Raw genomic sequence first — 16773 nt, forward strand, 5'->3', positions numbered from 1 at the left:
CTTGTTTATCTTCAAGCCTTTAAGACCCCAGACGCTATATCTTTTGATAGCAGGGCAACATTAGCTCTCTTCACCACATTTGCTTATGCACACGTTTGTCTTCAGTGACCGTGTCAGTAAAACGGGCACCCACTGATATGTTTTTCAGTTCTTTGATGTCTGATAACATCCCTTCTACACCTCGTGGTCACATAGGCTGGTGTGCTTCCTTCACGTGGGCCTCGATGCTTCTCAGCTAGATGGCCGCTTGTTTGTCTTCAAGCCTTTAAGACCCCAGACGTTATATCTTTTGGTAGCCAGGCACCATCAGCCTTCTTCACCACATTTATTTATGTTCACATTTTTCTTTCGCAATCATGTCGGGAAGGTGTGCATCCTGGAATGCCAATTTAATAGAACAACGTGCTCTTGCAATGAGTAAGTGCTTGAGTGGAGGCCCAATGTCCATCTGCTGCCCTAATACTAAACCTATAAATATATGCACGTAGATCTGTTTCCCCACACTCTTATATAAATATATTTACATATGTACATTCCAGTCTTAAAACCTCCATAAATACCCTTTGTCCCCTACTTCTTTCCTCTATTTCCTTTAACTTTCCTCTTGTCCCACTATCATGCTCAGCCTTCATTTGGGTTTCAGTAATTTCTCTCGGTTACATTGCCCTTGTTGAATCCCTACCAGGCCTCTCACACCCTCCTCACCACTGATTTTGGATCACTTGTTGCTCCCTTGTCCCTGGGTTGATCAGCACCACCTTCTTACCCCCGCCTCCCCCTCTCCCATGTACCCCCGGAACTGTTGGTCCCATTGTTTTCTCCTCCAGACTGTTCATCCAGTCTATCTTATCTAGATAGAGCTGTAGAAATAATAATATAACAATGCAACTTATTTTGGATCTTGTCAAGCACATCACTACTATAATCTCCTATTCTGTTATATTGTCTCAGATCTTTCTTATAATTATTCTTACAGTTGTTCTTAATCTCATGTCTGAAAATAAATTCTATGATGGCAGCAACCAAAAAATGAGTCAGAAACATTGTGTATTTGTCCCAAATGCCAATGAAAGAATAATAACATCAGTGATCCAGAAGATTGAGAGGATGTTTTTGAAACAAGTAAAGGCTAGTTTAGTCTGCAGTCTCCAGGATGGGGTCACCATGAATCCCCCTAAGACCCCACACTGACTTTCCAGGCAGTCTGAATAGAGTGAGATGAGGCGTGGAGACCCCCTTTACTTTTGTTTTAAGTCACTACGTTTTGGAGTAATTTGGTGTTTAGTAATAAAACAGTAAACCAAACCAGTTGCCATTGAGTCATTTCCAACTGAATGACCCCAAATGTGTCACAGTAGAACTGTGCTCTGTTAGGTTTTCAGTGGCTGATTTTTGGGGAAGTTGGCCACTTCCCAAAGGTGTTCAGGGTAGATTTGAACTTCCAGTTAGCAGCTGAGAGTATTAATGGTTTGCATCACTCACTGATTCTTATGCAGTGATAATAAAAATACAACTCCCTTTCCAAGAAAAACTTATTTCTGATCTCCATATTATTTATGTTACCTATGTATAAACAGGATACTCGTGTTTATAAAGTTTATGCAATGATTAAACCAAACAGATTGACAAATTAAATACACTAGACAGTATCCTTTTTAAAAATAAATCATTTTATTGGGGGGTCATATATCTCTTATCACAATCTATCCATCCATCCATTGTGTCAAGCACATTTGTACATATGTTGCCATCATTTTCAAAGCATTTTCTTTCTACTTGAGCCCTTGTTATCATCTCATTTTTTCCCTTCCCACCCTCTCCCTCCCTCATGAACCCTTGATAATTATTAATCATTATTATTTTTCATGTCTTGCACTGTCCAATGTCTCCCTTTACCCCCTTGTCTGTTGTCCATCCACCTGTAAGGGGGTTATAGGTAGGTCATTGTGATCGGTTCCCCCTTTCTATTCTCAATATTGGTCCTGAGGAGTTTATCTGTCCTGGATTCCCTGTGTTTCCAGTTCTTATCTGTACCCATGTGCATGCTCTGTTCTAGCCAGATTTGTAAGGTGGAATTACGGTCATGTTAGTGAGGGGCAGGGGGGTGGGTGGGGGAAGAAGCATTAAAGAACCAGAGGAAGGCTGTATGTTTCATCGGTGCTATACTGCGCCCTGACTGGCTCATCTTCTCTCCACGACCCTTCTGTAAGGGCATGCCAATTGCCTACAGATTGGCTTTGGGCTTCCACTCTGCAAATAGCCAATATTTCAAACCAAATAGAAAGCAATTTTAATAGCAGATTGTTTTACTGGAACCAAATGGCCTCTCAATGAGATTATTGAAAAGGCCATTCCTAGAATGTTCAGGTACTTGAATAAATGATCTTTTTTCTTTAGGCCTATATGAGATGGATTGTCTATGGCTTCCACCTTCCATTAAAAACACTGTACTACTCATTTGCACCCTTTCTCACATCTTCGCCTCTACCTCACATTACTATCTCTTCGCCCACGGCCTCACCCGTGGAAATTTGCTTTTGACAGAACTCATGCCAGGTAGGTTCCTAGTTCCTAGGAGCACTGCGGTAGTCCTTCTCAAGTGCCGCAGAGCCCACCTTCTATCAATTCTTCTCTCAATTCCGTCCTTGTGAGGTACTTATACTCTCAGCCTGGAAGTCCCTGCCCGTGTACTTTTTACCCATCTCTGTGGTACTACGCAAGTTTGATCCCCTGGATCAAACTCTGTCTCACAGACTCCAAATTCTTAGAGGGAACCTGGGAAAGAGCCAGTTGCAAACTGCATTCCAAGACTTGATTGACTGCTGAATGGAAGAGCACTGCCCGGGCCTCTCTTGGGACCAGAGACGTTAGCGAAGCGCTATCGTCTACCGAATGGAAGCGAGCCAGCATTCTGCGTACGCTCTGCGTGCTTTTTAAAAAGGAGTCACTCAGATCGACTGAAATCTGAAGCAACCGGAAACCTTCCCCTCAGCTGTCTTGCCCTTCCCTAGATGGACTCGGGCGACCAGCAAGCAGCAGGGCGTAAACGCTTACCCCGCCCCCCTGCCAGGGGTGGGAGCAGAGAGAAGCGCGCATGCTCGGTGAGGGACTTCTCGCTTCGCCTCAGCAGTCGACTGCCGAGTGACTGAGCGAGTGGCGTGGGGTAGTGGGAAATGTAGTCTCCAGGCTTCCGGATCACTGGTGCGCCCCCTGCCTGTGCCCAAAGCAGGACTTCAGCTCCCGGCCGGCCGGCCGGCCAGCGGGAGAAGGAGCGTGGGAGAAGGGCGTGGGCCCAGGCGGAGCGAGCGCCGTGGGCAGGGCTAGTGGGAAGGCCGCGGGGAGGGGGCGGAGCTTCGCCCGGCCGAGCCCTCGCTCCCCGCGGTTTGGGAACCTGAGGGACCCGCGTGGAGAGCCGCGACGAGCGTCGTGTCGCGGGGCGCCTGGCCTTGAGGAGCGCCGAGTCGTTCGGGGCGTCGACTGTCGGGCACCTCTTGCCCCTTCTAAGTCCCCTCCCTCTTCGCCGGAACGCGGGAGAGCCCGGTGCGCGGCGGGGGCGAGACGAGGCGCCGGCGGGGGCGGCCAATGCGAAACTGGCTGGTGCTGCTGTGCCCGTGCGTGCTCGGGGCCGCGCTGCACCTCTGGCTGCGGCTGCGCTCCCCGCAGCCCGTCCGCACCCCGGGGGCGGGCCCAGCAGGTGAGGTCCAGGGCCAGGTGGAGGGAGGCCTGGGGTTTGGGGGGTCAAGGTGGCCCGACTGCACGCCCACCGTCGCTCGTGGCTCCCTGCGATGGAACGGCGCCCTGAATTGCTGCAGGAGGCGGAAGGGCTAGGCTCAAGAGGTCCCTGGACGAACAAGTGATTTTCCATCTCGGAAGCACTGAAATCAGTCGAACTTGAAGGCGTTTGTCTCTTCGTCTCCCCACCGCTCTTCGGCGCTCCACTTTCCTCTTCACCCACAGGACCAATGTCGTGACTGCAGGTCCTTCGCTTGTACCTGGCCTGGTCGCAGTGGTCCTGGCTCCCTGCCACTCGCTCCGGAAGGAACCTCGTGTGTCCTTCAACCAGCGACTGCTTTGTCAGCTCACGTGCACGCCCTGTCTTTGACTACTAGCCAGGTGGTTGGTTGGTTTCCCCGCTCCAAGTTGTTGTCTTATTTGGTCAGGATTTTGTGGTCTTGGTGACATCGAGAATGTCTGTGTATTTTTAAAGTTCCCTGGATTTTGCTTCGAAGGAATAACTTTGCCCTAAAAATACTCTATTTTGTATGTTGTGAGAATCAGTTGAACAAGTCCGGATATAAAATAGGACATGACTGAGAGTAAAGTTATTCCTGAGGAGCGGTTTGCGTAGCCTGCGAATGAGCCTACACGAAAATAGCAAACTCTTTCGCGATCCCATCTATTTGCTCTAAAATTGCTCCTGTTTGCTTCTTAGCCTAATAGAAAAATACATCGCCAGAGTAGGTACCCAATGGATAAAATAAAAGAAATTTAGTGGACTTGACCACTCTGTACTTTTACTTTCTTTAACTGCATGGGAAGTTTTTCCTTCCTGCTTCTCAAAATCATTGAATGTTTGCAATGCAACATATGGCTCTATACATAATTTAGTATTCTGCAATTCTCAAAACAATCTTGGCTTCTATTTTGGCAACAATCTCTTCAAACCATTTCCCATTTGACTTGAATAGAGCTCTCACCACTGTGTTAAATGATTTAATGAAAGTACAGTGTTAACATGTTAACAGGTTGGAAGTTTGTTATGTTTGTAAGCTAAGAAAAGAGTGCCATATGTTGTAATGCTTTGTAATAACATCTAAGTTTGTGTTTTATAAGGTTGTTTTTTTTAATATATGATGAGTGAACTGTAATGGAAGTGACTTGTAGAGTATCACGTATTTAATTTACGAGTTTAATAGTCCTTTGGGGTTCCATAAGGAACCCTGGTGGCATAGCCCGATCAGCATTTCAAAACCACCACGGACAGGGCTTTCTCCTCGCAAAGAACTACAATCTCAGAAATTCACGGAGACAGTTCTCCCCTGTCCAGTAGGGTTGCTGTTAAGTTGGCAGCAACTCGATGGCATTGGGTTTTGAGTTTTAGGGCTTTATAAGGCAAAAATAAAAGTCTTGCCTTGAGAGTTAAAACTTTGTAAACCTGCTAGACAATTTCTTACTTTGAGATAGCCCACCCTTAATGTATAGATGATGTACTTGTTTGCTATCTCATTAGACCAGACTGAATTAACAAAGAGGTATATATTGGAAAGGGGCAACATAATGGTGGAGAGTTGGTACCAGTTATATAAATTAACTTAGCTATTTGATAGATACTGTGCATCTGGTCACATCATAAACAGGGTATTTTAATCTAAAACAAACCTGATACACTCCTCCAACTTTCCTTTTTTACTTTGGTACATTCAGAACTAAAAATAGTAGCAGCATCTTGAGTGTTAAGTTTTTCCCTCGTTTTTCTCCCCCTTGTGCTATCATCATGTTTAAAGCTAAAATATTTGGACATTTTTATGATTTCCATTTTAAACCTCTAGAGTGAGATAAAAACCCTATTTGTATTTAGTTAAGTATTTTTTCTGTGAACTAATCTTTAAAAACTGTTTTCCCCTTTCTTCCACTTCTTTGACTATCTTTAGGCTCAGTAAGTCACAGCAGCTTTTTCTTAAAAGAGATTTACCTCCCCTAAATATTTTTTAAGGTCTTCTTTTTTTACAGTTGAATCATTTGCACAATGGATTCACAGATATTTAAGAGCCTTCTCTATGCTGACTCCTGTTTTATGAGTGGAATGCAGCAGTAATCAAGATAAAATCCTGTCTTGGTGCAGTTATGTTCCAGAAGGGAAGGCAGAACATAAAGTAAAGATAGGGAACAGTGATAAGTATGGTGATGAAAAATATGGCAGTGGATTGCTTCAAATAGGTCAGAGAAGTTCTCTCTGAAGAGGTGACAATTGAGCAGGGACCTGCATTCATTGAATAAGCCATGTTTTTTGCCAGCATTGGCAACTTTTCTAACTCAATGACTCACCTTAAACAGCTAAAGTATAGTCAGAAAGAGCGCTTTGTAAAGAAACAGATAAAAGTGTACCTCTTAGGAAATCCCGCTTCCCTGGTGATGTTAAGAAGGGATAATAGAGGAAGAGACAACCATGGGACTAGAGAATATAGACAGAAGATATCTTGATTGTAACACTGACTTTGGATAGTACTTGAACAGGAATTTTTGAACCAGTTAATTTAGAAAATTATGTGATGAAAGAAAACTTTTCTCTCTGGAGTACTTACAATGAGAAAACTTAGAAAAGAGCATATCCAGTTAACAAAATACTGCGGAGTAGAACATTGGGCAAGGAGAAGACCATAGACTTGATTCATAATTCTGCCTAGGGCTGGTTCTTAAAAAAAAATTATCTTTAATATTTTCTGTGCTTCAGTTTCTTTTGTTATAAATGATGGTTCCATAGGGTTGCTTTAAAGATTCAACTAGTAAAACATTAAAACAAACCTGATTCACAGTAAGTGCTCCTTGAATTTCAGAAACTCGTACTGAAGAGCCCTGCTGGCACTGTATGTACGTAGTTAAAGCAGCTTGATCGTTAACTAAAAAATTGGCAGTTTGAACCCATACGTGCTGCGTGGGTGAAAGATGTCATCTTCCATAAAGTGTACAGCCTTGGAGACCCAATAGGATGTTTCTGTTGTGTCCTGTAGGGTCTCTGTGATCAGGACTGATTTAATGACAGTAAGTTTGGTTTGGGGTTTAGTAATAGGGCGGTAGTAGGGTGGTGTAGTAGTTAGTGTAGTGTTTAGGGGGATAAGCACAGGAAGGAAGTAGGACAACTGAAAGAGGCAGCTTTGTACTCCTAGTACAGTTTCAAAACCCACAGTGAAACTGTACTATAGGGTCACCATGGATCGGCATCTACTCAATGGCAGTGAGTAAGTGAGTGAATACAACTGAATTATTTCTTTCCCCTTAAAGGTGTTTGTACTTGGGGAGGGTACGATGTGACAGTGTGTCATATAACTAACTTGTCAGTAGATCTGTTGATTATTTGCATGTTTTCCTCATTATAAAGATTTCTGCCTATTTGTTGTTGATGGTCATCTGAGAGCATGTGTACAGAATGGAAATTTTGGTCTGTTTTTTTTTTTTTTTAAATAATCTTTAAGGTTATTTCGAACAATGATTTTGGCACCAAACTTCCTCAGTCATTAAATAAACTTCGCTTGTCCGTTCTCAGTCCAGTGCCTAGCAGCTTGCCAGACTGTCATGATGTTGTTCCTTGGTGCCCTCTAGTCAGTTCCGATTCATAGGGACCCTATCTCTACAAAACAGAACTCAGCAGCAGTCACCGCGTCTGTCAGGCTATCTCGTCAAGGGCCTTCCTCTTTTTGCTTCTTTCTCCTTTTCCAAGCTTGATATCCTTTTCTAGCATGATTTCTCGACAGTGTGACCCAAGTACATGAGATGAAATCTGACCATCCTCACTCTTTGGAGCAATCTGGTTGTACTTCTTCCAAGACAGATTTGTTTGTCCTTGTGGAAGTCCATGGTGCTTTCAGTATTCTTCAGCAACACCATAATTTAAATACTTTTATATTTCGTCACTTTTCTTATTCTGTGTCAAACTCTTTCATGCATAGAAAGCAACTGAAAATACAATGGCTTGGGTCAGGTAGACCTTAGTCCTCAAAGGAACATCCTTGCTCTTCAACACTTTAAAGAGGTCTTGTGCAGCAGATTTGCCCACTGCAATGTGTCATCTGATTTCTTGACTGCTGTTTCCATGAGCATTGATTGTGGATGCAAGCAAAATAAAATACGTCACAACTTCAATCTTTGCTCCATTTATCATGATGTTACCTATTGGTCCAGTTGTGAGGGTTTTTGTTTTCTTTACATTGAGTTATATAATCCATACTAAAGGCTAATCCTTGATCTTCAGTCAGCAAGTGCTTTAAGTCCTCCTCACTTTCAACAAACAAGGTTCTGTCATCTACATACTACAAGTTGCAATCTGGATGGTGCCTTCTTAATATAGTCAAGCCTCTGTGATTACTTGCTCAGCATACAGATTGATTAAATATGTGAGAGGGTAAAATTCCTGGTGCACATATTTCTTGGTTTTAAACTATGCAATTTACCCTTGTCTGTTCAAACAACGGCCTTTTGATGCAGGTACAGGTTCTGCATTGGGGCCTCATACAGCTCTTATCACAATACTTACATACATCCATGTGTCAAGCACATTTATACATTTGTCGCCATCATCATTTTCAAAGCATTTTCTTTCCACTTGAGCCCTTGATATCAGCTCCTCATTTCCCCCCTCCCCCCCTCCTTCCTCATGAACCCTTGATAAATTATAAATTATTATTTTCATATCTTACATCGTCCTCTGTCTCCCTTCACCCACTTTTCTGTTGTTCGTCCCCCTGGGGAGGGGTTATATGTCAATCCCTGTGATCAATTCTCCCTTTCTACCCCCATCTTTCACTTATCCTGCTGGTAACTCTCTTCTCATTTATTGGTCCTAAGGGGTTTATCTGTCCTGGTGGAATTCCTATTCTTCTCTATAGTTTGTTGTGATCTACATAGTTGAATGTCATTGTATAGTCAATAAAACATAACTAAACATCTTTCTATGATCTATCTGACATCAGCAATGATATCAATGACCAACACACATTTTGGTGCTTCCAGCATTAGACTAGTTTCTGAGTATATCTGACCTGCTGGTTCCAAAAATGGCATCAGTTTTCCACTATCAGCTCTAGTTTTTGAGGATATATGCCATACCACTCTTCACTATGCTTGCCCATAAAAATCAGGATATTTTCATGTAGTATTAGCTAGCCTGAAATAGAGGAAGTGCACACTGGCTTGATTTAAAGGAGTTTGTGGTGTGCTAAATATTTATGTTAAGTTATATTTCACTTACTTTAATCCAAAGATGTAAACAGTGCAAATTACATGAACTTGGAATTTTCCCCAAGTATCACTTCACTTGTATTAGGAACTGAATAGCAGGCAGTTCCAATTCGTTATCTTGAAAATTGGGATAGAAATAAGGCATTATACAATGAATAAGGAGCCTTGATGACTTAGTGGGTTATGTGCTCTACTGCTAATCACAAGGTCAGTATTTGAGCCCACTAGCTGCTCTGCAATAGAAAGATGAGACTCTGCTCCCATACAGACTTACAGCATCACAGACCCACCGAAGTACCATTGTGCCTTATAGGGCAATAGGAGCTGTAATCCACTGACTGATACAGTAAATAGAGATTCAGATATTCTGAAACCCCAAATGGGGCTGTCAGAGTTCAAGTTCCTTTATTAATATTAAGTTGTTCCAGCCATGTTATAAGATGGCACAACTTTTCAACCTTTTCTTCTTTTCAGCACAGAAACTCTTAAAAGAAAAGTTAGAATTTTTCTTGTGAAGCAGCTTGAAGTCCACCTCACCTATGAAACATTTAATATGAATTATTTATTAACTTCTACATATGAAAATATGTTCTTAAATGTTTACTGTATCATTTGAAGAAAAATTTAGATCTTCAAAATATTTATGAATTCTTACATTTTTGACACAATTATCCTCACACATTTCATTTATGTGCTTTTAAGTTTTCCCTTTTATTTTCCACTCTTATCAATGTGTATTCTGGCTGTGCAGTATCTAACTTGTCTTTATATATTGCACAGCCTCCTTTACAAAAAAGAAAGACCTGCTGCCATCTCATCAACTCTAACTCATAGTGACAGTATAGGACAGAGAAGAACTGGGTTTCCAAACTGCAGTGACTGGTGAGTCCAAACCACTGACCTTATTATTAGCAGCTCGGTGGGTAACCAACTAACTACCATGGGTCCATAACCCAGCTTCTTTTGGAAGTTCCTGTATATTTAATTTAAAAATATATATTTCTTACCCTCTTTGTAGTTTGTGGGTCTGAATTCTCATATTTAAAAGTAGCAGATTAAATTAATAAATTAGTATAACTTAATAACTTCAAATACAGTGGAACACCATATCTAAGAAACTAGAGCCGTTGTGGTCTATCAAATGCAATTTCTGGATCAGTGCCCAGAACAACCCCTTGGCGCCCTAAACACCAAGACACCCAGAAAAAGTTGTTGGCTTGGATGTGTATCCCTTGTCGTGATATGAATGCAGCTTGAGTTTCTGGCAGCTCCGGGCTGCTATTTTGAAATGCTGGTGACGTAGCTTCCAGTATCACAGCAACATGCAAGCTGCCACAGCACCACAGACTGACAGACATGTGGTGGCAACTGTCATAAACATTATATTTTAGAAAAAAGCAATTATGACCCCTTTGTGGTTATTAGTGATCGCTGACATGATAAAGATTTTTACTGTGCAATTTGGTCAGTGGTAATTTAAATGAGTGAACCAAGAGAATAAAACTGGGCAGGTTTGAATAAAGTTTTCACTTAAAAATGTTTAAATGAGTGAACCAAGAGAATAAAACTGGGCAGGTTTGAATAAAGTTTTCACTTAAAAATGATCTGTAACCATGCCATACTGAACTCCACCAGAGTTACCAACTTACACTTTTGAGTGGATGTTTCCATGAAATCACTGTCAACATTTCTATAAATACCCATCATCATGGGGTGTTTAAGAAGATATTTGTTGGTTTGAGAGGATAAAATTAGTGTCCAGTGTTCTAATTTGTACTTAATTTTTAGAGATGTTGAACATTTCTGTATGTGGTTTATTGGCCATGGTAGCCCGCCTTTTGTGAATTAGCTTTATATCCTGTCTCTCATATGTACTTATTTTTTATTTTGTTTGTTGTTTTTCTGTTTTCAGACACCAGAATCAAACTGTGCTTGCAGTATACAGCAGAGGATGATGGGAGTGTAGGGCCAGTAGCTTGTGGGGGTAACTAGGAACCTGACTTATTAATTTTATATTATGTAGCATAGGACCCTTGAGTCAGTTTGCTGATTTACATTGATGGAATGGGGACAACAAAAGAAACCTATTTTTCTGGAGTCTTACTACCAATAACTTGAGCATCCAGAAGTAATACAAAGCTCCTTAAACTGTAATTTACTACCCTATATGCACTCGTAGTCACTACAACCCCTAACCATAGACATGACCTCTCTCCTAAACTCTAAGCTTTTATATGTAACTTACTAATTTTCACTTTTACCTTTATTTCCCATCACCCATTGTTATCAAGCTAATTCTAACACATAACACAGGACTTCTTAAACTTTTTCCACTTAGGACCCCATTTTTCCTGAGAAATTTTTATACTTCCCCAGGTATATATAATAAGTATAAAAATAAAACGCGGCTTTTAATAAAGTTAATGGTTTCGATAGTTGAGGCACACATCTAACTCTGGTGATTATATTTTTGGCTACGAGCACATGTGTATTCTGAATCAAGGTGACAGTGAAGTCACATGCTGTAACTTGGGCGAGTGCTGCCAGAAACATCTTTGGATGCGTTAAATGTTTAATTTTAAATTATTTTTTGGTTGGTATAAATTCAGAAACCTTTAACTGTTGCCAAATTTTTGCCACATTTAATTACATGACCCCCTATGGGGTCATGAGCCCCAGTGTAAGAAGTTCTACGAAGAGCAGAGCCTGCTGTGTACTCTACTGCAAGAAAAAGAAATACCTCCGAAGCAGTTGAACAGGAGCAGCTTAGGCACCGATTAGAAGCAAGGAAGAGGGGCAGTAACGGGGAGATGGGATATGATCAAAAAGTTGTTTCCAACCCTACTCCATGAGATTTCCACATGTGCAAGGTTATCTTTGTGATGTACTCAGAAAAATCTATTTCGGCAGGAAAGAGAAAACGTCTGAACGAAACTAATTAGGGTGCTCTGGTTATGGTCCAGGTGAACAATAAGTCAACTGAAACTGCAGCTAAAATATTAATTCTCGTTATATATTTAGGAAATTTTTCATGGTGACTTTCAGGTTGAAGTATGCCCCATGCAATCTGTTTTCAAAAGATTTACTTCCATTATCAAAAATGTGTTAGTATTTGGCATTTAAAGCTATGTTCCACTTATTTTAAAATCCACTTGTGTGTGACAACCTTATATTCTGATATTGTCAGATAAGTGAGGTATTTAGATGATTTTTGCTTTTACTGTTTTGAGAAGAAACTTTCAAACATGAAATAGAGCATCTAAAGACATTTTTTCAACTTATTCTGGAAACAGACAAAGAATTTAAATAACTTTTTACTGAGGTAATGTTGATGATTGTGTCATTGACTCTCGTCTCTAGAATGTACTTACTATTAATATTTCTCCAAGAAAAAGTAGGATATGAGCACATCCCTATCAGTTTTATATTAATTGAATTATTCTCCAACTTTCAGCTTTTTTAGAATTAGTTCTCTAGCATTATATACAATTGTTCCTGGGGCATGAATTTCTTAATGTGCAAACCAGTTTTCAGTGATCTGCTTAATACTAATTCACCATTCAATTGATATTATGGATAAAAGATAAGATAGATGAACCACATAAGCTATATATGTACAGAATATAACAATTATGTGAAAAATGGAGTTAGATTGGATAGGATTAAAGGTTAGTCCAGACAATGACTGGTTATTTGACTTAAGGCAAGTTACTGAGTGTTCTATGCCCGTTTCCTCATTTGTTCAATAAGAAACTTCATGTTGTTATTTGCTCCTGAATCAGTTGGGAATCATAGCAACCCAGCTACAAAATAACTAATGCTGCTAGGTCCCAGCCCATCCTCATGGTTACTGGCATGTGCGAATCTATCACTGATACCCACGCTGGAGGACTCATCTTCTGCACGCTATCAGGCAATATGCTGTTGTGACTCATAGGATTTTCACTAGCTAATATTTGAAAGTAGATCACCAGGTTTTTCCTGATAATCTATCTTAGTCTGGAAGCTATGTTGAAACTTAACCACCCTGGGTGACCCAGCTGGTATCTGAAACAACAATGGTAAAGCTTCCATCAGATCAGCAATAAACGACATCGATACCACAGCATGTAAGTGATAGATCTACTTCATGTTGTTTGCCACTGGTTTGATTTTAACTCAATAGTGTTAAATCATACTTTACAAAAAGCATGAAATAATATTCTATTTTTAATACGTAACAGTAAATGTTACCTATTAATAAGAACTTAATGAAATATTAGATTTACATTAAAGATGAATTTTGTTTTTATGGAACTATTCACTTTGGTATAAGATTTGTGACGGTGAAATTAACAAGTATCTCTTTTGTTTATAATTTAAGTTCCATTTTGGAAACATCTATTGTGGGAAATAAAGTATCTACACAAAAAGTTCTGTATTTCGCTAATCGTGATGTAATATCTTTAAAATTATCTCTTTAGAAAATCTGTCACAAAAAAAAAGAAAAGAAAATCTGTCTCTAGACTTTTAATTAGACCTTTTAAAAATTGCCAACATTTTTGTTCTTTTTTTAAAAGACTAAATACCTAGATTCTATCACATATAAAAACTTTATTTTAAATATAATGAAGTTCTCAGACCTTCAATGATTTGTTTCTTTGAAACATTTGGATCAGTTCCCACCCTTGGAGAAAGAGATGAAATGAATCCTTCGATTGGGGCTATTTATAAGTTTCTTGCTCTTGAGCTTTAAACTGCTGATGAAACCAAGAACACAATGTTGTTCCCCTTCTGTCTTGTTTCTAAGGACAAAATTTTAAAATTAAAATGTATTCTTACCCATTGGACCTTATAATATTTTTAAAATGAGCCATTCGTATGACTTACTTGATTTTTTTTCACTAGAAATATTTCCTCACATCACTCTTTGGAATACAGAGGGAGGTTAGGTAAGCTTGCTGACTCTGGAATTTATTTGCATAAATAAGCTTTCTAGCATGGAAGTCATCTGATTCAGCCCTCAACCAGATTAATGTAAGACTTTACCGAACAAGGCACTTTTTTTGTTAGTTACCATTTATTGATGCCTACTGTGTTCCCAGTGTCCAAAAGGCCCTTTATGCACCTCATCTCATTTAATTTTTATAGCTCTATGAGAAGTATTACAACTCCGTTTCGTAGTTTAACTGAGGCTTAGGAATTTAAATAATTTATAGTTAATGTGTGACTGAGTTAAGAGTCCAACTGTCTGACTTTTACACCTTACCATTCTATCATTAATATCACATTACATTTCCAAACGATGGAAACTTTTATTTTCCCAAATATTTTTATTGAAAAATCTACTCAGTCCAATATATCCCTTACCTCTCATGCAGTTCTGTTGTTCAGTCCCATCGGGTGGGGCTATTCAATCACCAGAGCTATCAGCTACCCCTTCCCCCTCCATCACCACCAGCCACACACATCCTTTACCCTCAGAACCCTTACTCCTGTCAATGTCTCTGAGGGGCCATCTATCTTGACCGCCATGTACTGAGCGATCTTAAATGTAAAAATGAACATATGCAAGTCTAACATGACCAATGAGATATATCACATATGGACCATAACAGGAAGGGGAGGAGATCTTAAAGAACTAGAGGATAGTTATGTAGTTCATCAGTGCCTCACTGCACCTTGGATTTATATTCTGTTCCATGAGGCCCTTCTAAGGACTGTCCAATTGTCTTGCTGGTGAACTTTGGGTCTCCACTACATCCACTTCCTTTCATATCAATTTGGTTGTATGTTTTTTGTACTTTTGATACCTCTTCCGATTGACACCTCATGATCACATAGCCTGGTGTGCTTCTTCATGTGGGCTTTTTTGCTTCCTTGTTAGATAGCTGCTTGTTTAACTCCAAGGCTTTAAGACCCCAGAGACTATATAGCTTTTGATGATAGCTAGTCACCATCAGCTTTCTTCACCACATTTGCTTATGCATCTGTTTTGTCTTCAGCGATTGTATCAGGAAGGTGGGTATCATACAGTGCCACATTATTAGAATAAACCATTCTTGTACAGAGTCAAGATATAAGTAGAGGCCCAAAGTCCATCAGCTTCCTTATATTTACAGATATTTACATATATAAAAACACATTCATAAATGTATTAAATATATATGGTTTTGTTTTTTCCTCCTACCCCACTATTATGATTGCCTGTCATTCATCTCTCAGTAATTCCTCTCAGATACAGTTCGATTGATCAAACACACCCAGAAAAGCTATACCTTCCTTGCGGTCCCTTTTAGAATTCAAACTATTTCCCTGTACCTCTCATTGTTGGCTCCTCCTTCCCCTCCCGTGCCCCCCTAGAACTGTAGATCTAGGCGCTGTCTCCGTAAGACTGCCCATCCTGCATTTCTTGTATAGATCAATAACCACCCCCAAATAATAAAAGATTAAACAAACAAAAACAACATACAGATAGCCGCCAGACTAACAGGATTCATGACAGCTGCATTCATGTCCAAATGGGGAGTTTCCCATAGGTCCATGTTGCTATTGCCACAGTCCAGGATGGAGCGATCTCGTGCCCCGCCCCTCATTTATGCCTTAGACTTTCAGTATGGCCCCTTTGTGAGTAACCCCAACCAATTCAGGTGGGGTGCCAATTGCTGCCCTCCCCAACCCTCACCCCCTCCAGTCAGAAGTCTTTAATCAGGGTTCCTTGGGGACTTCGTGGCTTTGCTGCCATCACTGGTCTGTTGCACTTGCCCCCATGTGGGTTGGTCAGACCAGTAGCTTTGCCCAAACTATCTTCAGGGCTGTCCTTTGTAACACTGTCACCTAGGATGAGGCCATCATGTCTTGAGCTTAGGCTGGCCCTACAGTCATCTTAGGAACTAGTTGCTCTGCTCAGGAACAGTGTCCCTATGGATTGGCATGCCAGAATCGGGTCTACTCTTGCTCTCCCTTTCCTGTGGAGATATGAACAATACCCTCCCTTTGGGTTGGTTAGTACCTGCCATGCCGCACCCGCTCGTTGCTTTTGTGTTTCTTTCCCCACCCTTTTGTGGGCCTTAAGGCATAAGAGTGGGGGAGAAGATGCCATTGTTCACAAGTGCTATCTGCACCTGTTGTTGATGAGTGTGAATCTGCGTTTGGTCTGACTTGCCAGAATAACTGGTGCTCAGCCTGGGAATTGTTACATGCCTTTTCCACTTATGCTCATTTGCTGTTTGAACTTACCTCAGTGGACTCATGTTGTATTTGTCCTTTTGTGCTTAGCTCTGCACAATAGCTTCCAACTTCACTCTGCATAATATCCTCTAATGCTTTCCACAAAATGAGGTGTTTAATCGTTTCACCACTATTTTTAAGGGATGTGCAGTTTTCTATTGTGTGACTATACTAGAGTTAGTTTTTGATTTTTTGTTTTTAATCATTTTATTGTGGGGTTGTACAACTCTTATCACAATCCATACATCCATCCATTGTGTTAAGCATATTTGTACATTTGTTGCCATTATCATTTTCAAAACGTTTTCTACTTGAGCCCTTGGTATCAGCTCCTTATTTTTTCCCCTCCCTACTCCCCCCTCCCTCATGAACCCTTGATAATTTTAAATTATTATTTTTTCATGTCTTATACTGATGAGTATCTCTTTTCACCCACTTTTCTGTTGTCCGTCCTCCAGGGAGGAGGTTATATATAGATCATTGTGATCGGTTCCCCTTTTATCCCCCCACATTTCCCTTACCCTCCTGGTATGTCTATTTTCATTATGGGTCCAGAGGAGTTTATCTGTCCTGAATTCCCTGTGTTTACAGCTCTTATCTGTACCAGTGTAC

At 40.6% G+C, this 16773-nt stretch overlaps 1 protein-coding gene across 3 annotated transcripts in view; it reads left to right on the forward strand.

Moving 5' to 3' along the window:
• Positions 1–3582: 3582 nt before the first annotated feature.
• Positions 3583–16773, forward strand: part of B3GALNT2 (beta-1,3-N-acetylgalactosaminyltransferase 2) — an 85748-nt gene continuing 72557 nt past the window's right edge. For 2 of the 3 annotated variants that reach the window (XM_004712179.2, XM_045297908.1), the window contains exon 1: positions 3583–3694. In XM_004712179.2, coding sequence (XP_004712236.1) covers positions 3583–3694 — 112 coding nt within the window. Of the gene's footprint in view, positions 3695–9735; positions 9835–16773 lie in introns of those variants that run through there. The other variant, XM_045297909.1, reaches the window with a different exon arrangement.

The sequence above is a fragment of the Echinops telfairi genome, unplaced genomic scaffold, assembly GCF_000313985.2.
Source record: "Echinops telfairi isolate 266 unplaced genomic scaffold, ASM31398v2 ScPeMD7_7424;HRSCAF=8462, whole genome shotgun sequence".
Classification (NCBI taxonomy): domain Eukaryota; kingdom Metazoa; phylum Chordata; class Mammalia; order Afrosoricida; family Tenrecidae; genus Echinops; species Echinops telfairi.